The sequence below is a fragment of the Anabrus simplex genome, chromosome 6 (assembly GCF_040414725.1).
Source record: "Anabrus simplex isolate iqAnaSimp1 chromosome 6, ASM4041472v1, whole genome shotgun sequence".
NCBI lineage: Eukaryota > Metazoa > Arthropoda > Insecta > Orthoptera > Tettigoniidae > Anabrus > Anabrus simplex.
The window spans coordinates 76,505,502-76,527,434 of record NC_090270.1 but is presented as its reverse complement, the minus strand read 5'-3'; the positions used below and the strand labels follow the sequence as shown (position 1 = coordinate 76,527,434).

The 21,933-nt window shown below is 38.8% G+C and overlaps 1 protein-coding gene across 1 annotated transcript in view; it reads right to left on the bottom strand.

Moving 5' to 3' along the window:
• The window catches only part of LOC136876136 (DNA excision repair protein ERCC-6), a 194,830-nt gene that overhangs the window by 158,564 nt on the left and 14,333 nt on the right, over window positions 1-21,933 (bottom strand). The window contains exons 3-4 of the mRNA XM_067149837.2: window positions 5,134-5,338; window positions 4,024-4,172 (exon numbers count right to left, since the gene is read on the bottom strand). Of these exons, the coding sequence (XP_067005938.2) occupies window positions 4,024-4,172; window positions 5,134-5,338 (354 nt within the window). The remainder of the gene's footprint in view (window positions 1-4,023; window positions 4,173-5,133; window positions 5,339-21,933) is intronic.

Sequence of the window (21,933 nt, the reverse complement as noted above, 5' to 3'; positions counted from 1 at the left end):
AATCAAATATGTCTACAGTTACGGAACAAAGGAGTTTTACGCGACTCCATGAGGAAAGAAGCACTTTACAAATTAGCAGAAGTGGTTAAACCAAAAAAGAAATTGTTTAAAATCAACTCACAATTGCAATTTTTGGGACACACCATGGTCCACCTTCCCCCGTATATGTGTGTGACCTGAGTGCCATCAAACTAGCTTGAGCTAAGGTGAAGCATGTGGTGTGCGAAAGAAACATGGCCACGACTTTATCTCTTTAGAAAGTAAGAGAAATTACTCTAAAAGTGATAACTGCTGTAACCAAGACCAACTGGGAAGGGTACTGTAGTCGTGTCCAGGAAACAGAGAATGAATGCTGGGGAAAGAATGGTATTGTGATGGATATCACTGACAGAACAGTGGTACGTCTGGATGACAGAATTGATACCTCCGCTGTTTCTGAAGAGTACCGTATTTCACGGCATAATCGTCGCCACCGCGTAATCGTCGCATCCTTTATTTTCAATACAAAAATCGGACTTTAAACCTTTAATTACATAATCGTCGCACGTCCAAATTTTGTTCACTAATCTGGTTAAAAGGTAAATGGAACTGCAACGTAAGTTGCACATGAATGCGCAATTTAAATATGTGTATGGTTTATGGGCAATTTGGCAACACAGTCACGTTTGCGACATGTTGCACAACGTATAAATAAATAATACCGGTATATGTACGACGCATGGCTTACCGGTAGACTATCGGCAGTTTGACAACGTGGTCGCGAGACAGTTTATTTATTCACCACCTACATATTATGCTTACCGGTAGGCTATCGGCAGTTTGACAACGTGGTCGCGAGACAGTGTACTATTTATTCACCACCTACATATTATGAGTTCCCATTTGAAATACGTAAGGCTGTAAGTTATCGCTTATCGGCAACGTCGCCAGGAAATACCGGCTAGGTAGGTTGAATGGACCTCGAACCAGCCCTCAGATACAGGTAAAATTCCCTGACCCGGCCGTGAATTGAACCCGAGGCCTCCGTGTAAGAGGCAAGCACGCTAGCCCTACACCATGGGGCCGGCTCCTGTGTTATTGCGCACGAAGTGAAATCCAAGACGATAACGCAGATTTCCACGGAATTATTCAGGCGAATTATTTACGATGTCTCAGTTGTCATCACTAGACTCTTATCTTACTACTACGTCATAAGTGTCCGGGCATGGGATGAAAACTTTTATCCAAGCAGTCAAGATTATTATCCAATGCTATTAAAGTTTTATTTTATAAACTCGTCAGTAATGTAATGTAAAATCATCAATAACTGGGAAGAAATATTAACCTAATTACCGTATGTTTAAAAGAAATTGAAAAAAATGAATGTTTGTTACTGACGTCTCGGAATACAGTCAACAACTATACAGTAGATCTACACCGCGCTAGCTAGAGCTCTAGTTTGCGAGCTTTGCGCAAGCGCAGTAGTGTGTCGCAACCAACGAGCTAAACTGATAAATTGTTGCATGCTTCCTTGCTGCCTAACAGTATTGGCTGCTCTGGAATGGACAGATCACAGATGCATTTATTTGTTTCAGATTTACGTGATTACTGTAGACATGTGTGCGTGAGAATTTAAGTTTTTAATTTGTGTTTTGGGTGTTTGCAGAAATAATTTGTTTTAATAGTGAACAATTACGGAAAGTCATTTATATCGCAAAACATTAACGTGTGAAGCATTTATAAGCGATTATGGGTAAATATAGAAACTATTCTGCGGGCTTCAAGCTAAGCGTAATTGCCTTCGCTGAACAGCACGGGAACAGAGCTGCAGAAAGAAAATTTTCTATGAGTGAAAAGTTGGTGCGTGACTGGCGGAAAGTAAAAAACAAGCTAAAAAGCACAAACCCTTCTAGACGCGCGTTTAGAGGTCCTAAAACAGGGAAGTTTCCTATAATTGACGAAGAAGTGTTTAGGTACGTCAGTGAAATACGTAACAATGGCTGCAGTGTATCATATGAAATGTTACAAATTAAGGGACAGGAGGTAGCGCGCAAACACAACATACCGGTAACTCAGTTTAAGGCGACTCGTGGGTGGATTAAGGGGTTCATGCGACGACACAATCTGTCAGTGCGAAGGAGAACAACACTAAGCCAAAAGTTGCCTGCTGATTACACGGACAAGATTGTAAATTTCCACTGATTTGTCATACGTCTGCGCAAGGAAACTTCGTACTTGCTTTCTCAAATCGGTAATGCCGATCAGACTCCAATCTTTTTTGATATGCCTCGCAATAGCACTATTGCGCTAAAAGGATCACGGAGTGTATTAATGAAAACCAGCGGTAGTGAGAAGTTGCGATGCACGGCAATGCTAGCCATTACAGCTGACGGGAGAAAGTTGCCGCCTTACATCATTTTCAAGAGGAAAACGATGCCTAAGAATATACAGTTTCCCCGTGGAATTCATGTACGAGTGCAACCAAAGGGTTGGATGGACGTAGAACTCATGCTGGACTGGGTTAAAACTGTGTGGAATAGAAGACCTGGTGCACTACTAAAACAACCAGCTCTGCTTGTTTTAGATAGTTTCCGAGGTCACCTCGTGAACGAAGTGAAGCAAATTCTCACTACAAATAAGACACGACAGATAGTCATTCCTGGTGGCCTAACATCTGCTTTGCAGCCACTAGACGTATGTGTTAATAAACCCTTCAAAGACCACTTACGTCGATTTTACAACGAGTGGATGATGAGCGGCGATCAGCAATTGACGCCCGCCGGAAATATCAGGCGTCCACCCTTGGACTTGTTATGCTCGTGGGCGAAGAAGAGTTGGGATCTTATACCACCTGAACTAGTCTCCAAGAGCTTCAAAAGGACTGGGATTTCGAATGCACTAGACGGTTCCGAAGATGACGCAGTGTGGCAGGGAGACGAAGAATCTGATACGGGTATTAACAGCGGCGAGGACGGCGCATCAGATAGCGGAACCTGCGACAGCGACACCGAAGATTTGGAATAAATTGCGTACCGGTAAGTCCGCATTTCACAACAAAGCGATAATTTTGCAAGTGTAATATTTTAACTTAAATACTCAAATTAATGACAAATTAACTTAATACGTTCATTTTTATTTTCAGGTTGGAAAAACGTTCGCCGAATTGTTGCGAAAAATTATGAATTTTGTTTTAGACTATTTTAATTATTTTGATGTATAAACGCGAGTATTACGTGCATCTTAAATTTGTATCAAATACAATTTAGTTATAAATACATTTTTTGAGTAATACAAATACTGGTATTAAATATTCATCGTATAATGGTCGCACCCTACAATTTTTTTCGAAAATTTTGGTATAAAAAGTGCGACGATTATGCCGTGAAATACGGTAGTTTGGAAAATGAAGTAGAAGAACAGGATTCGGATTCTCTACTGGCAACACCATTACTTTAAGCCGAGTAGATGTTCTTGCGTAGTATAGTATACTCCTACATCATCACCAGCTTACGCACTCCCCACTACGTTGCTGTCAGATCTTCACAGCTGGTGCGCAGACAGTACTGTACCATGAGACATCATCATTCATGGATCCCTGCACGTGGTCTGGGTTCGAGGTGAGTACCATCCAAATATGAGTAAAAGCAATAACAGTTATCATATCCACAATTTGACATCATTTAATTCTGTCTTTCCACATCTTCAGCGTGAGGAAAGCAACGGGAAACTACCTCACTCCTCATTTCCCTAGTACGCCTCTTCAGTGATGCCTAGGCCATCCATGACAGCTGATGGCAGAGCTGTTGAGGATCCCACCAGCGGCATCGCTGACGGACTGTACATTAATACATACATACATACGTCATCTTCAGTGGGTATGAAACTTAACATGCATGGTCACTGTGAAATTTCTAAGTAACAATAGATCTACGTATAAGGACTTCACCCTTTCTGTGTAACTTGTATTTCATCACATATTATAAACATAACTTTTAAAATAATGCCAATATTCAATATCCAAATTCTAAAGCACCCATGCATTACCTCTTCCTTCCATCAAGCATACTTCCAAAAGGGGTCATCTCCCCCAGCCTGATTTTCCTCTCCATTTCAGTTTCTTCCAACTGCTGTAAATTTCCTGAGGTCTGATCATTATCTTCCTCATCAACAATAACATCAGCATCACATTCAATCTAAGCAAAGAAATCATTACCTTTAAAAAACAAAGTCATCATCTTTAATTAACTCTAGAATGTAATACATCTAACAGATGCACATTCTTCATCAGCTGCTTTGTCATAGAGGCAACACATGAGACATTGCCATCGTAGCAGCTTCTCAGCAGTCTTCTCCTAATCAGTAGGAATGCTGTTAAGAGAAATAAAGCGTACCAATGTGGGATGCACTGTATCTGTGTTCTATTTTATTCTGAATAAAGTGTGCAATTTTTCTTAAAATAAGAAGGTACAATAGCTGCTACAGAATCAGAAAAGTAAAATGAAGGGTTTGAATACGGGTGATAAACTATGAAGCACAAGTCATAAATGGAACACTGACAAAACAGAATTCAGTGCAGGAGAGGTAGCTGATCATTTACGCTGGAAATGGAGGCTAACACAACACAGCACAATACAAACGATTACAGCAGAACATGAACAACTAGGCCAATGAATATACAGTATGTATATTATCTGTTCAAAAGTATCAAGACATCTACTCGAAACTGTTCTCTCAGTGTTCCTTAGATGTACTGCCCAGCAGTGGACATTAAAGATTCTCTGTAGTTTGTCCTTTCAAATGGCTAAACCCAAAAGATATTATGTCTTGCTGGAATGTATCTGTGTTGTACAGTATTCCATTCTTTCTTGTAACAGTACTGTTATGGATTAGGAGAAGGCCACTGAGAAGATGCTGGGATGACAGTGTCTTGTGTGCTTCCTCGACGACATAGCAGCGGCAGAATAATGTGCATCTGTTAGATGTGTTTCCTGGAATTAATTAGCAGTGAAAGCATCAATCTAAACATTATCTGTAATCAATCATCTGTAACCTTCGACATTTAACAATAATGGAGGAATTATTATGTAACTCTCTATTTACTGTAAGACAGTATAATGCAAGAAAATCAGCATGCTAAACATTAAAAATCATTACCACTTCATTTTCATGAGCTGTAGTTGCACTCAGTTTTTCCTTTTTCTTTGTCAGAACCTGCTGTCGAACTTTCAGAGTTTGGAGTTGTCTTTTTCGGGATTCAATACCTTTCCGAATTGAAATTCCTTGTTTCTGTCCAGCTACACCCATCTTGTCCAAAGATTTAATCAGTGCCTCATTCTTCTCAAGTTCACGTTGACATGATCTGTAATAAAGACAATCAAATAAATACAGTTTCAAGTGAAATTTGACAAAAATAAGTTAACTAAATTTCTTCACCAAAAGTATCTACCAGAGTAGCAAAACCTTGCCCCAAAAGAAGTAGTATAAAATGTACTAATAAATTTACTGGCAAAAGTTGCACACATTTAAACATTCATACAAGTCAACCATGCAGGAACCAATTATCTAATCTTCAGCATGCATTAGATAACCAGCCACAAGGATAGAATACAAAAAAATTTATAAAAATAATGACAGACAAGTAAGGGTTGAGATCGCACCTGAAAAGAAGAACATGGAAAAGCCCAGAAATATAAAAAGACAAGGACAAATTTCACATCTTCACATACTGCCATCTTCATGATGTGCTATTTCTTCATCATTCCTGGCTTTCCTGGAGTTATTCTATTTCAGCCACTAAAAATCTTGTATCTGCCTTGAGATTTGATCAGGGGAACGGACGGCCACTTTCCTTCCGGGGGCCATTCTTGAGGATTCCTCTTTCTTAGTGAAGGAAGTACAGTCCCGTGCAAATAAATCAGAACAATGGATTTTTTTCATTATTTTCCCAATGGTTAGCGACAGTGTGCTACACATGGCTTATTTTTAGTTCGCGTGCTCTCTGCATGTTATTTGCACTGTTATTCAGTGTTGTTTAATTTGTGTGGCGAGTGTTGTGTATAAAAGCGGTATTTATTTTGAAGTAAGTCGCTTTGGTGGATTTTTGAGGAGGTAGTAATACTTATTTCTTCAATGGATAAGACTCCCAGGAAGCATAGTGTGATTATAGCATTATCTCAAAATACTTATATGACACAAAGAGAGTTAGCAACTAAATTTGGTGTCGGTGAAGGCACCAGAAATAAAATTATTCAGCAGTACAAAGAAATTGGATCAATTTCACCAAAAAAAAAAAAAATGGGAAACTATGGCAGGAGAAAGAAAACGACGTCAACTAATGACCATTTTCTCCTCAGGAGAAGTAAATTAAACCCTGGACTAACTGCTGTGGACTTTGCATGTGAATTGGAGGAAAGGGGAGTGAATCTGCACATTTCTAATGTTCGATGTAGACTTAATGTTAGCTAGAAGGAAAGCCTTCAAACCTGTAAAGAAACACCTTTTAACAGGAGAAATGCGAAGAAACGTCTATTGTGGGCACGTAGTCATCAGGACTGGACAATGGAACACTGGAAGACAGTTCTTTTCTCTGATGAGAGTTATTTTCAAGTACAGGGGCAGAGGGTTCAATATGTGCACCGAGTGAATAATGAGGCAACAACTTCACACCATTTGCAACAGATCGTAAAACACCCCATGTAGAAAATGTTTTGGGGGTGTTTCACACATTAAGGATTGAAACCCTTAGTATCAGTTGGAGGGATGATGAAATCTAACCAGTACATCCAAATACTGCAAAGAAGAGTTGTGCCTGAGTTTCAGAAGTGGTTACCAGACGGTGATGGAATTTTTCAGCAAGAGAAAAAAAATCAGTGAGAACAATATTCATGTTTTAGAGTGGCCAGGAAACTCTCCTGACATAAATTCCACAAAATGCTTGTGGGCTAAAAGGAGACTCTCAAAACTTGACTGTTCCACCAAGGTACGCAACAGCAGTCTTCTAATTAAAGTGTGGTTTCATGATGATGAACTGAAAAATATGTGCTCAAAGCTTGTGGAATCAATGCCAAATCGTATGAAAGAACTTATAAAACACAAAGGAGAACATACTAGCTATTAGAAGGTATTCAAGGTATGTATTATGTAAATAAATGAAAAAATGAAAAATGTGTACTTCATTGCCACGTTCCTATTAATTTGCACGAGACCATATAAAATAAGGAGAAAGCAAGATAAAAACAAGAAGAGGGAGAAGCAAAAGAAGTAGGCAAATACAGGTGACAGAAGAAAAGGAACATAAGGAAATGGTTTAATAAATTAACATCTTGATCTCAGTCACACAAAAACATGAGGAAAACAATTCTCTTCTGACAAAAATGACCACATTTATATGAAAAATGAAACTGCACTCATGACCTAACAGGACAGTCAAGGTGGTTTATACATGCATACATTTATTCTAGACCAGAGGTGCTCACAATGGGCATTCCGTCCCGTGGGCGCCCAGCACTGTAAGTGGGTGGGCTGGCAGGCGACGAGTGTATGCTATTCAACCACAGTGACGTTGTGGTTATGTAACGGACCGTGAAGTTTAGGCGAAGTTCTCCCAGTCAGTCTCGATCACTGTGGCTATACCGGAGTTTGAAATAGAGGCAAAAAATTATGAAAGAAAGGGGGGAGAAATCCACATCATTTTCAATTTACGTTGTGAGAAATAAGTTATTTACGTTCATTGGAGTTTATGTATTTTGACCAGTACAATAGAAAGTTAGGCCTACGACCTCAAATATTTTTATGATGTGCGTAATGAATTAGAATTTTCACTATTACATTTTAAGAGGTGCTTTAGAAACATTTCTAATATAACACGGCGTTAAGGTGGATAAGCTGGGACTTGTGGTTGTTTAGGTTTAAATTATCTGATAAACAATAACATCAGTTAGGTTATTTATTTGAAGGCATACTGTACATCTGTATAGTAGATATATTTACATTGCTGTTATATTTTAATCTTGGATAGTAAATATCTATGTCCTCATTCGTGATTAAACTCCCTCTTGCCATTTAGAGGCTAGCTATTATTATCCGACACCTGTTAAATTTTAAATACCATTTTCAGAAAATCAGTGAACAGGAAAAGTCACACAAAATTGTACAAAAAAACTATTTTAATCCTCCTAGTCAATACTATATATTTTTTACATCGAATTAAGACGAAAATTCACACGTAAATAGACATGTTTCGACCCGGGATTGGGTCATCCTCAGTGAGACATGTATGATGTATTAAAAACATAGGAGACACATAAAATGATATGTTAGATAAAACGTTTTTTAGAAAGCATGATGAAAGTTAAAAACTGGGAAATTTTGATCGTTAAAACAGTCTTGAGCTGGAAGTCTTTCTGTTTCAATGCTTTTGTTGTCCTTCGGTGTGGATCACTGTATACTGTTGACTTAGTTTTTGGGTTCCGACATGGGCTGATGTACATAAGCATTACTGAAGTTGAACCATCTGATTTTAGTCTGTAAAATGGATAATACAAATTGGATTAAAGTTGAAAAGTGGTGACTAACAGGAACAAACATTTAGATTAAATTATTAAGAACAAAAATTAACTTACGTTACTTGGTCTGCTTGTATCACCCGTGTTTTCTGATTATGGAGTCCAGCTCTCGACTGACTTGCTCTCGCAGTCGAGATGCAAGACGTGTTGCTGCATTGAAGTGGAGTGGGGAAATGGGGCAGGGCTTGCGGGAGAAGGGGAGTATGCAGAATAATGGGGGCGGTGACTGAAACCGAGTGCAATAATTGTGAGTTCTTGTGTTCCTATTTTTTACTACAAATGATCGGAATAAAAGTTTCCCATATTACGTTCTTTTTTTCATTTATATCATTTACGTTGACAGCTGGGTTCTTACACTGATCCATAATGATGTAAAAATTCTATAAAATGTTGAGTAGTGGACCTTTTTGTTCATGTTGTAGAATATTTAATCTTGATCTATTGTAGTATAATTGTGATTATAGTCTTTGTGATGGTTACTCATGGCAGAGAAACGATTATATTTTAAAGCGTTACGATGTTCTGTATATGTTATGAGGAAGTTCCTACCAGTTTGTCCAACATAAATTGACCTGCATCCCTGACATTCCACTTTATACATTCCAGAATTTGTGTATTTATTGCTAGTATTTACTGTGCAAGAGTTAAATAATAATATTTCATTAGTGTTGCTGGTTTTGAAAGCTATTTTTAGGTTCTGTTTTCTAAGGACGTTGGTTATTATGTGTATATTATTATTACTGTTACGGAGTTTTGGTGGACCAGCAGAGGAGAAAGAAGGTGCTGGATGGAATAGGTCTCAACTTACGAAATTAAAGTTAATTTAAAACTTTAACAAAGGTTATATTTTCTTTTCAAGATAAACAAATAACAGAATATAACAGGTACCAAGTAGCAGATCAACAAATTAAGAAAGTACAATTTTAGTTCATTACAAAATTTGGGCTTCGAGCCCGACACTCACGAACCTTGAGCTATAAGCCCAACTTTACCTATATACCAAGTTCAAACAAAGGGGCAGAAAACCCCAATCATGCCAAGGAGCACTGGCTCCTGATTACCATATTAAGCCTCCTCAAGGCACACAGAAACCAAATTTAAGAAAGAGCAAACCCGCTCTTAAGGTTCAAGCCTATCAAAGGCCACAACAACCTATACCTCAATCTGCCCTCAAGGCACACCAAGAACAGGGGTAATAAATACCCAACCTACTGGGCCTATTCAGTAAAGAAGCAGGTTAATTACATGGCCCAAAATACCAACTTGACTGGAGCCATAACTTTTTTTTTTTTTTTTTTTTTTGCTAGTTGCTTTACGTTGCACCGACACAGATAGGTCTTATGGCGACGATGGGACAAGGAAGGGTTAGGAGTGGGAAGGAAGCGGCCGTGGCCTTAATGAAGGTACAGCCCCAGCATTTGCCTGGTGTGAAAATGGGAAACCACGGAAAACCATTTTCAGGGCTGCCGACAGTGGGATTCGAACCTACTATCTCCCGAATACTGGATACTGGCCGCACTTTAGCGACTGCAGCTATCGAGCGCGGTGGAGGCATAACTTGCACTCCTAATACACTGTTAAAACCCTACTTCCGTGCGCGTAGAGGCGCGCGGCTGTGAGCTTGCATCCGGGAGATAGTAGGTTCGAATCCCACTATCGGCAGCCCTGAAGATGGTTTTCCGTGGTTTCCCATTTTCACACCAGGCAAATGCTGGGGCTGTACCTTAATTAAGGCCACGGCCGCTTCCTTCAAACTCCTAGGCCTTTCCTATCCCATCGTCGCCATAAGACCTATCTGTGTCGGTGCGACGTAAAGCCCCTAGCAAAAAAAAAAAAAACCCTACTTGGCACTAGGCCGCATACACAAGGGCTAATCCCATACTAAGGAGGTGACTTGTATAAGAAGACTTATTTACATTACGAAGGGAGGAAAAACGGAAATGAAAACGTAGTCACCTCAGAACAATATGAGTGGGAGCTCAAGAGGGTTAGGCACTCTCTATCCCAATTTATAGTTAAAGAGCACAAATTTACCAAATGTCTATTACATTTTAAAGATAGGTTACATTAGAAAGGTTTCGAACCTGCCCCGCGGGTTAAACTGCTGAGCTAGCGAGAAATGAAGTTATTAAATGGCCATTACCTTATGGATGAACTGCTGCCCGAAGAAAGAGGCGCTTCCCGCCCCCTGCTACATAATCACACAAGGAGAGATGTTACTGAAGTGGCCCCGAGACAAGAAAATCAGCAGTTTATATACCCTCACGGAAAATTCGAGACGTTTCATGAATGATTACAACCCGCCCACAAAATTTTATTGGATACCAGCAAAAACTAATACACCAGACGAAGAAGAAACACCTTATTGGTGGAAAATTAATTACAGAAATTCCTGATTGGCTACATTCAAAACAGGCGGAAAGAAAGGATTATATTGCCAACCTACAACTGACAGAACAAAATTTAGTTAAGACAAAACTTATGAATACAAAATTTCTTCAGGAAGGTACATTCCTTTACACCAGAGTGCGATATTAGTTTTGGTAGAGACATCTGTTAGAGAATGTTCAAATTTCTTGATATGGAGCAAACAAACACACAGTTCAGAACACTTCAGAATTTACGGTAGTGACATCTTCCAAGAAACCTTTGAATTAGTACAGTTGGTTAAAGTTCAGGCGTTCTCCTGTAGAGGAGTTTCAACTGGCGCAATATTAGAATTTGCGTTGTGGAGGTGTACCGCCTGGTACAATTACTAAATGTGAACGAGGCATATTTTCCTTCAGTTTTTTACTCTTTCGTTAAAGTAGTTGTGGGCTTGTTAGTATGTTTATTCATTAGCTTATTTATAAATTTTGTGCTAAATCCATTGTTCAAAGCTATTTCGCAGATGGTCTTGATTTCTTTTTTCAAATTTTTCTTTGAGAGCGGGACTTTTAAAGCTCTTTCTAACATGCTCTTGTAGCCAGCTATTTTGTGAGCTTCAGGATGTACTGAATTTTGTTTAATGGTGTTAGCAGTGTAAGTTGGTTTCCGGTAAATGTTAAATGCCAGACGATTATTCTTACGACGTGATAGAGTTATGTCTAAATAATTAAGCGAGTTATTGTTCTCCATTTCCATAGTGAATTTAATATTCTGATCTAAACTGCTGAGTAGTTCTAAAAATTCATTTTCTTTGTTAACGCCTCTATCTATGATGGCTAGCACATCGTCGATGTAACATGACCAGTGTTTTATAGCTTTGATCTTGTGTGTTCTAAGTGGTCAATATAAATGTTCGCCAAAATACTCGGATACAACGGATTCAGCACAAAATTTATAAATAAATTTATAAATCAGAAAACCCATCTGCACGAAGATGCAGTTGTGTGAAAATGTGGATACTGTCTTTGTCATTTTGTAATTTCATGTTTATCCTCATCTCTTCTTTCTGCAAGGACTGCCTGTCTGAGGTGGTAAAGGCGTGCTCAGTTCGCCCAGAAGGACGAGGGTTTGAACCCCCGTCAGGAAGTCGTAAAATTTAAGAAACAAGATTTCCACTTTCGGAGGTGCACAATGCCCTGAGGTTCACTCAGCCTACACCAAAATTGAGTAACAGGTTAATTTCTGGGGGCAAAGGCGGCCGGGCGTAGAGCTAACCACTCTACCCCATAAAGTGCCTTCATGGCCTGTACGAAGATGACTTTGCTTTGCTTCTTTCTGTAGCTCTCTCTTCTCACACTAAACTCTGACTGTTTGTGTGTGATCCTATCCTAGTTCCTTTATTTCTATATTCGACTTTATTTGTTACTTGTTTGTTCCTTTGCATGACTAGTATTAGGCATCTGTTAATCCATATTAGAATCTAGGCAGTTGTTGCCATAACAACACTGATGTCACATCATCTTCCCTCTCACTCTCTCAACTTGCTGTTCTCTGCCAGCACACGCTGATGGATGAGGGTTTTACATGGCTGCGAATATAACGAATGCATAATGTAGTAACCACCAGGCGGACAAACATTACTGTTAACTACAGAAGAGAACAAGCCCAGTTCAAGACAAGGAAATTGCCTATCTCCACGCGCCAGCCTAAACACCATGCGATGATATTACCAGCTGGCCATCGTAAGCTTCCTGGTGTTCATGCTAGGAAGCGAGCAAGCCCAGGGGTTCACAAGTTCAAGTCATGACGAGCTCAAAGATCTTCGGCCACATTAGTGACGAATTCAGAATGCCTGTGTTCAGTTCAATATGGTTAGATGCCCGTTGAACATGGATATTCTAAGTGAAGGCGAGAGTAAAATCAAAAATAAATTAAATGCATCCAAAAAAATAGAGCTGGGAAGAGTGACGTATAGGAACAATTTTATGTTGTTATTGATGACAACAGACGGAAAACAGAATTTGTTCAATTCAAAATAGATCAATGCCTCTTACAGATCTCAAATACCAGCACATTAGCAAGGCATAATTGCACTCGTTCTCCTTTGAGTCAGATGAATGCTTCATGCAGTCGAGTTATTCCTTCCTCTATAAAATATAACAGAGGCTTGTGTCAATATGTGTGCCTTACACCTACATACTTTCAATGTTGTGTCAGGCACATGATTTCAAATGGTAGCACAAGAATTAATGTGGGAAATGACTTTGATAAAGTAAACGCGTTTGAGTTGCTACTGCTCCAGACGACTGTTTCCCGGCAAAGTCATGAAGTAGCTGGTGATATTCATCGCTCTGTAATACCGGACGTTCGTAATGCAATGCAGTGTTATTGTACTGCAACTATAGACGTGTGGACAGATGATTATAGAAATAATAATTTATTTCCCTTACGGTTCACTACATTAATGAGTAGACAGTAGAAAACAGAGTTCTTTTAACCTGCCTCTTCCCCAATACTCCGAAGTCTGGCGAAAACATCACGAAAGAATTTACCACCCAATGTGCTGCATTATGAATTCAGCTGCCAGTTTTACAAAGAGTTACGTTTGTAACAGATCAAGGTGCAAATTTTAGAAAGGCCTTAATGCTTCACAAAAACTTCATGTGAATATTGTGTATGGCATTGTCTAAATACAGTTTTGTGGCACACATTCCAAGATGATTTCCTTAATTCTCAGGCGCAGGACGTACAATACATAATTAAGGAAACACAGGCAGCTATGGCCTATTTCAAACGTACAGGTTTAGTTAGTCATGTTGAGCATACTCTGTCTCAGGATGTAGAAACAAGATGAGATACTAAGTTGACCATGCTAAAATCTGTAGATAACCAGTTCAGCAAAATGACTGTGGACTATAGGCTGCAACTGCAGGCAAGAAAGAGAAAGTAGAATATATGAAAAACTAGCAAGATACCCGTGCTTCGCTACGGTATTATACTGAAATTTATAATTGAATGTTGTTTTAGATATATAATCAGCCAAAATTCGCGATCTGACTCGTTTTCTAATACATTATGGCAAGTTTCCTCCCATTTTTCAATCTTTCTTTCCAGCAATCGATTTCGTACTTCCGGCGCTAGGTCCAGGTATTCCACCCGGTCAGTTGGGTCCCTAAATCTTTGCCATCTTTTCTTATAAGCATTTATAATATGGATCAAATCCCTCAGGAGATCCGGCGTGGTGTCGTCTTGGGTGCCTTGGCGGTACTGAACCCGGGGCCGGACTGCGTTCTTAGTCATTACCCATCCAGGACCCGTTTCCACCGCGGTCCGCACATTTGACGACGGTCCAGAACATTATTATTATTATTATTATTAATAATAATAATAAAAATATTATAGATGTTCTGGACCCCATAGCAAGATGCAAGACCGCTACTTGGCGGTAAATTACATCTGCCGCCATTGTCATTGTTTACAAAGTGACCAGCACCATTGTCGCGCGTAGGCAAGTGTGCGGGATTTCTGGCGATAGGAATAACATACTTCCGTGCATTATTGACCTTATTATAGAGGTGAACAATTGGACGGTCAATCTCATTCCTATCGTTTATTTCAAATGTGTTTAAATTTTTATTCATATGCCAGGAGAATCTACTGTAATATAAGAACGTTCTCCGAAGGAAAAGATGGCCGTTGAAAACGAACACAGGAAAGATTAAAAAAGATCGGTTTATGATCAGAATAAGTACATCGAAAATCTACAGCCTGTTTCCAGTCATTCGACAGGGTCAAGAATGGAATGAATAAAGCCCCATCTAGCGGCGACAGTAGGAAATGTGCCGGCTGCCGAAGCACTCTTCTGGGGCAATGATCGATGAATGACGAATGAAATGAAATATTGGACAGTGTTACTGGAATGAATGATGACAGGGAAAACCGAAGTATCCGGAGAAAAACCTGTCCCGCCTCCGTTTTGTCCAGCACGAATGTCACATGGAGTGATCAGGATTTGAACCACGGAACCCAGCTGTAAGAGGCCGGCACGCTGCCGCCTGAGCAACAGAGGCTCCTTATAAGTACATTATGAACAGCAAAATCAATTGGTCTCACCTCCTTTTACACATCACCGCCGTTAAGTTTATTTACACCCCCCCCCCCAAAAAAAATAAAAGAAGGTGTGTTTCTTTATGTTTAAAGGAGATTCCAAACCCCAATGTTCACGTCTATTACCTTCAGTTTTGAGATATACTGTAAGTATCCCCATAATAATAATTCACTTTTTTTTCACTTCCATTCACACGTCTCCCCCCCCCCCCCCCAAGTGAATTTTCCGGCAAAAAGTACATGTTTCTTTAATAGTAAAGGATCTTCTAAATAGCAATTATCACGACTCTAACTTCTTCAGTTTTTTATTTATGTGTCCTCATGAAAATAATTCAACACCTTTCCACTCCCGCCCCCCAAGATGGTTTCCCCCACAAAACGCGTTTTTCTTTGTTTTTAAAGGAGATCAAAATACCAATTTTCACGTCCGTAACAACTTTAGTTTTTATTAGATGTATTCTCATCCGGTCTAGAAAGCCAAGAATAACGGCCGAGAGGATCCGTCGCGCTGACCACACACCTCGTAATCTGCAGGCCTTCGGGCTGAGCAGCGGTCGCTTCGTAGGCCAAGGCCCTTCAAGGGCTGTAGTGCCATGGAGTTTGGTTTGGTTTTTATGTATTCTCATACAATTAAGTCAATTAATTTTTGAATTCTGGGTTTTCCAAAAACGAAAAAATACGTGTTTCCTTATTTTTAATGTGGATCCCCAATACCAATTTTCAGGTCTGTAATATCTTCAGGTTCTGAAATATAAGTAGCCTCATTAAAGGCATTCAACCACTTTTTCACCCTTTTCAACCCTTCCTATCGGGATTTTCCGAAAACAAAAAAATACATGTTTCTTTATTTTTAAAGGAGATTCTAAATACCATATTTTACATCTATAAAATTTACAAGTTTTGAGATATTGATACACTCATTTTAAAAATTCATCCCCCTCTCACTCCGCCCCCCCCCCTAATTGGATTTTCCAAAAACAAAAAAATACGTGTTTCCTTATTTTTGAAGGAGATCCCAAACACCAAATTTCAGGTCTGTAATATCTTCAGTTTCTGAGATATAAGTACCGGTATCCTGATTAAAGGCATTCCAAAATATTTCACCCTTTTTCACCCCTCCTATTGGGATTTTCCGAAAACAAAAAAATATGTGTTTCCTTATTTTTAAAGAAGATTCTAAATACCAATTTTTACATCTGTAAACTTTTAAAGTTTTGAGATATAGATGCACTCATTTTAAAATTTCACCCCCCTTTTTCATCCCCTTAGCGACGGAATATCCATAAATCCTCTCTTAGCGAGCACCTACGTCTTAATATAAATGTATCCCCAAAGTTTCATTTCTTTATGTCCAGTAGTTTTGGCTCGGCGATGATGAATCATTCAGTCAGTCAGTCAGTCAGTCAGTCAGGACAAGTTATTTTATATATATATAGATAAACCGGAAGCAATCAATAAAGAACTCTTGAGTGACTTGATTTACTTCCTAGAACCCCCAAAGAAACCATGGATGATTTAGAAGGAGACAGCAGTCAAGCAATACAAAATGTAATCCTTTGGTTTCATCATCTAATACCGGGAATGGTACCTAGACGTGGATGAAGAGCTAGAACACTATCCTGAGATTACAGCGGTGGTCAATCTTGATTATTACCACTACATTATTTACAAAATAATACCAAATGTCTCTTTTGTTTAACTCAGAAGGGAAAGATGCAAACTGTTAGTGGATGCAGCATGCCAGTAACCAGCCGCACAGCCTGCCCGAAATGACTAAATAATGGAGTTATACAGTATATGAATAATGAGACAAGGTAAGAAATAATTTTATTGATAACCATATTGTAGGCATCAGGAAGTAGGCTCCAAATTCAGGGGATTCACCAATTGGCATGCCAAGAAAATCCAGCATCGGCTCAATATTAGACTACATAGCCAAGTGATAACACTGCCACCCTAAACTGTGAACAGAACCATTTGTAAGCACCTTAGGCTAAGGTGCATATGTAAGACCTTCTATTGCACCACATTGCAGAATGTAAGACAAACTGCAGGAAACTGTATGCAAAGTACCTGACGAGGTCAAAATGGAAGACAGTCGTCACAATGTATGAAGCATACGTCCATCCAGTGTTGCCAACATAGTGGTTTTACCACTAAATCTGGTATTTTTTCCTCTTCGTCAGTGGGTAAATTTTAACTCATGGTGGGCAGTGGGAAATCTAGTCTTTTTCATGTTTATAAGAAATAAGAAATAGATGGAGAGAGTATTTTCAGAAGTTGCTGAACATGAAAACTAATGACAGTCATTCAATGGACCACCAGGAAAGGCAATTAGTTGATGAAGAAATGGATAAAGAAATTACAATGAATGAAATTGAAATGGCAGTAAGATGAAGAATGGAAAAACTGCTGGAATAGTTGAAATTTCAGTGGAGATGATAAAGGCAGCTGGAGCTGTAGGCCTGCAGTGGACATATCGAGTTCTCAGGATTGTCTGGGAGAATAAGAAGGTCCCTGAGGATTGACAAAAAGGAATAATCATCCCAATTTTCAAGAAAGGTGATAAGAAAGTATTGAAGAACTACAGGGGAATTACTCTGATATCCCATGTTGCTAAGATAATGGAGAGGATACTGAAAAGTAGGATAAGGTCGAGGGTTGAAAATCAGATACAGGAAAATCAGTTTAGCTTCAGAAATGGAAGGTCAACAATAGAGCCCATTTTCATCATGAGACAACTAATGGAAAAGCAATAGGAGTATGGGAATGATAGGGTGATGACATTCATTGACATTGAAAAGGCATATGACAGTATCCCCAGAACTGAAGTTTGGGACAGTCTGGTGCAAAAAGGAATTGGACAGGGATTAATAAAAATGATCATGGCAATGTACAAGGAATGTTGTAGTTGCATGCAACACAAGTTGGCAGGACAAGTTGGTTCAAAATCACTAGTGGGCTAAGACAGGGAAGTGTTCTATCGCCAATCCTGTTTACAATAGTAATGGATGACATCATGAGAACAGCAAAAGCAACATATAGAGAAAGAGAAATGAACATCATGTTATTTGCAGATGACATTGTGATTTGGGGAGAAGAGGACATGAAGGTTCAAGAAGAGTTCGATGTGGTGAATGGGAAGATCGAAGAATGCGGATTGAAAATAAGTGTACAAAAGAGTAAAACTCTTGTTATGACTAGAGGGGAGAAAGAAGGGAAAGGTTAGACTTACAGACAAGCCCCTGGAAGTAGTGGAGACGTTCAAATACCTGGGGAGTGAATTAATGGAGAATGCTCGACTGGATGCTGAAATTAGCAAGAGGATTCAAGCTGGAAGCGGTTTCTATCATAGTATAAGAAACATGTTACAGGAGAAAGATGTGCCAATGGAAGCAAAGGAAAATATGTAGAAGATGTATTACATACCAATAACAACTTACGGAGCAAAAACTTGGACAATGACAAAGAAGGATGAGAGTCAAATACATGCAACCAACATGAAGTTCTTGAGGAGTATGATGCAGAAGAGTAGAAGAGACAATATAAGGTATGAGAAAATCCAGGAAGAAATTGGAGTGGAAAAAATGAAATATAGAATAGAGAAGAGCAGACTGAGATGGTCTGGGCACATAAAGCGAATGAGTGATGAAAGAATGCCAAAAAAGGTGATGGAAATGCAAATGCAAAGAAGGAGAGGCTGTGGATGACTATGATTGAGATGGAAGGACACAAACCAATGCAGTATTATAGAAAGAAACCTGGACTGGGACACAGTGTTTGGAGGAGGAGTGGTGGAAAGACCAAAGAAAGTGGAGAGGAACTATATTTGCCCCTACCCGGCTACAGCTGGATAAAGGGAAATGATGATGATGTTGATGATGATGATGATGATGATGATGATGATGATGATGATGATGATGAGTAGTGGATATTTTGGTGGTTTTTCAACTGAAGTATATGCAACATATAAACATGTAATAGTTCAAATGTATGTTCCTTGTGTTGAGCCAGTCCCACGATCTCCCCAAATCGCCCAGACCGGTCAGCAAATAAATACAACAAAGGTGGAAGCACATATCACCAAAACAGCACGACAAGAAGAGAAAAAAAAAATAAAAATAAATAAGAACTTACCATGAACAGTGCAGGTGATAAACTGTGGAACGTGGTTACTGTATTAAAACTTGATTAACTACTCCAAGAATAAACACAATACCATTTAAATAAATAACAAAATTTTATTTAGGAAAACAATTAAGTAAAATTAAAACTGAACATCCTCAGAACAAACTAATTATTTTCAGAAACAGTTAAAAAGCGTGCGCAGGAATCGGCCGATATCCCTACAAGTTTTAAGATTTTTAGCAATTTGCTCAAATTCACAGACCCTGGTCTTGCATATTTAATACCTTTCGAAGGATACTCCTATTCTTGGTATACCAGTTTAACAGTTTACAATTAATTAAAATTTACTAGATTAGAGACTTATCTCTTGAGGAGTTTTCACAAGGAAACTCATCCCAAATAATCACAAGGGTAGTTTAAATTAAATGAGTAATGCTACAGAAATAGAGAAAAGGCTCAAGTAGGTGATGACAACACCCAGGTATCGAACAGAAAAATTAAAGTACTCATATCAGGGTATCCCGTCAAAACAAAGCAAATCACAACACTAAAACAAAAATCATCACCAAGGCTACAGATCAACGCCATAACTAGGCCTAATCGGATAACCCAATCATAAGACACGAGCACGACACTGCAAATAATGTAAAAACAAAAGAAAAACGGATAAGAAACCAAAATTGGACTTTAAATAGGGAAATAAATACTTTAAAACCCCGAAAGGAACAAAGAAAATTGCAATTACTTAAGTTCTTGTGAAAACTTCTTCGCTAGTTCACCTCACATCAAAATTATTATTATTACTATTATTATTAATTGAATTTCGAATGCCTAAAATAATCATAATGTACACATCTATATAAATAAAATTGTAGGGGGTCCGCTGTCTGTAATTTCTTTTGTTTTGCCAATTTTTCAGATATTTATCCATTTTAGGTCAACTCAAGACCGAATCGGTGGTTTTTACGTTTCGTGTCTGTCTGTCTGTTTGTCTGTTCCACCATCACGTCGAAACAGCTGGATAGATCTCAACCAAACTTCATATTTAGAGTATACTCATCCCGGGGAAGGTTTCGATATGCATATCATTTTAAAATCTTTGAAGAGACAGGGGGTTTATTTCTGGTTTTCCTCCATTTTCTCTTACACTATTGATTTTCTGTAAACTTTGTTTACCGTACGTGAAACGTCTCTTCATTATAAACAACTTTCGTTATGATCATAATGTACCTTATTCTTCACATGACGGAGAAATTTACTATTTTCTGCGGGCATCATGCTCTGCATTGAGTGACCGACAGACCGACAACAAACCTACAGGTTACCATGGCAACGTCTCTGACTGCTTGCCAGCAGGGAAGTAATGTATTGCATTTTTCCTCATCATGCTTTTAAATTCGTGGTTGTTCCTTAGATAGAAGGCAAGAGAGGCGTCAATCGGCCTATCTGGGGGATAATGGCGGAATATTGTTGGAGGTTATAACCGTCCTCCAATAGCTCAAGTAATAACACCATTAGTCATCTTCTTATCTGTTTACCTAAGAATCACTGCGCCTAAATTTCTCCTCTGTTACCGCTTTATTATATCCATAACTCACACCAGCATATTTTTTTGAGGTCACTTTATTTTCCAATACAGTCACTTGGCATTTACATATTTGTCGTTATCCGCCTATCCTCAGTTATAATCCATTTTCTATTAATTTCAACTTTCTTAACTATTATTTTCTTCCTTAATTACTCCGTATGTACGCGGGTGCTAGAATCTAATGGATATATTTCCACCAAACTTCATATATAGAATTCACCTTTCCGTGGGTAACTATTGTTTCTAAATCGCTGAACTGACTGGGGGTTTATACGAAACCGAAACCATGATTTTGCACTCCCACAAAATATACACAACAAAACTTAATGGAAATTAATTTCTAAACCTTTTTTCTCATGTGCATCATTTTGATACGAGGATTAATAAGGGAGATATCTTTCGGTACAAGTCCCATCGGACTTAACTCAAGAACGGGTGCGTGTAAAGCGTATTTCTTACAACTTGAAAACTACTGAAGATATTCGAACCAAACTTTATATTTAGCATCCATCTGTCCAAAGGTAGGTTTTAAAGGTCTATAACATTTCATGTTCCCGGAATGGACTGGTGGTTTATAGGGAACCGAAATTGTTATTTTACTCTCCCACAATATATACAGTGCAAGACCAACCTGACTGGAAATCGACAAAACGTGATAGAATTCCATCTCTAAAACTTTCTTTTCATGTGCATTTTTTTCGTCAGGAGGATTAATAAGGGAGATATCATGAATGGTCAGTTTTTCAGGTTAAGTCCAGCGGACATAGCCCAAAAGGTGTTTTACGTGGACCAGATACCTTATCAACCAATATAAATAAAATCGTAACGACTGTGTGCCTCTACATTGACTATTTGGGCGAAATTTTCGCACAGTACCCGTTTAAGGGCTAATAATGACCATCTGAATATTTTTTGGTTCAGTTTCCTGAAAGTACTAATTTTGGCCCTCCTCGCCCAAAATCCAGATTACGGCATAATCTGCCAGACGAAAAAGTAAATGGAAATTTGACAAAAGTATACCTTTTAGCCTGTAACGGGCGGAAAACTTCCAAGATCTTTCTATTTTTCACTTTTATCCCCGAAGAATATTAAAATATGGAGGTAATTTTAATGATGGTGCAGACATTCGGGAAGTCCTATTACATAACGGATTGCACACTCTCCGTTTAAACTGGAATGATCTAGAACCTTGGTCTTATG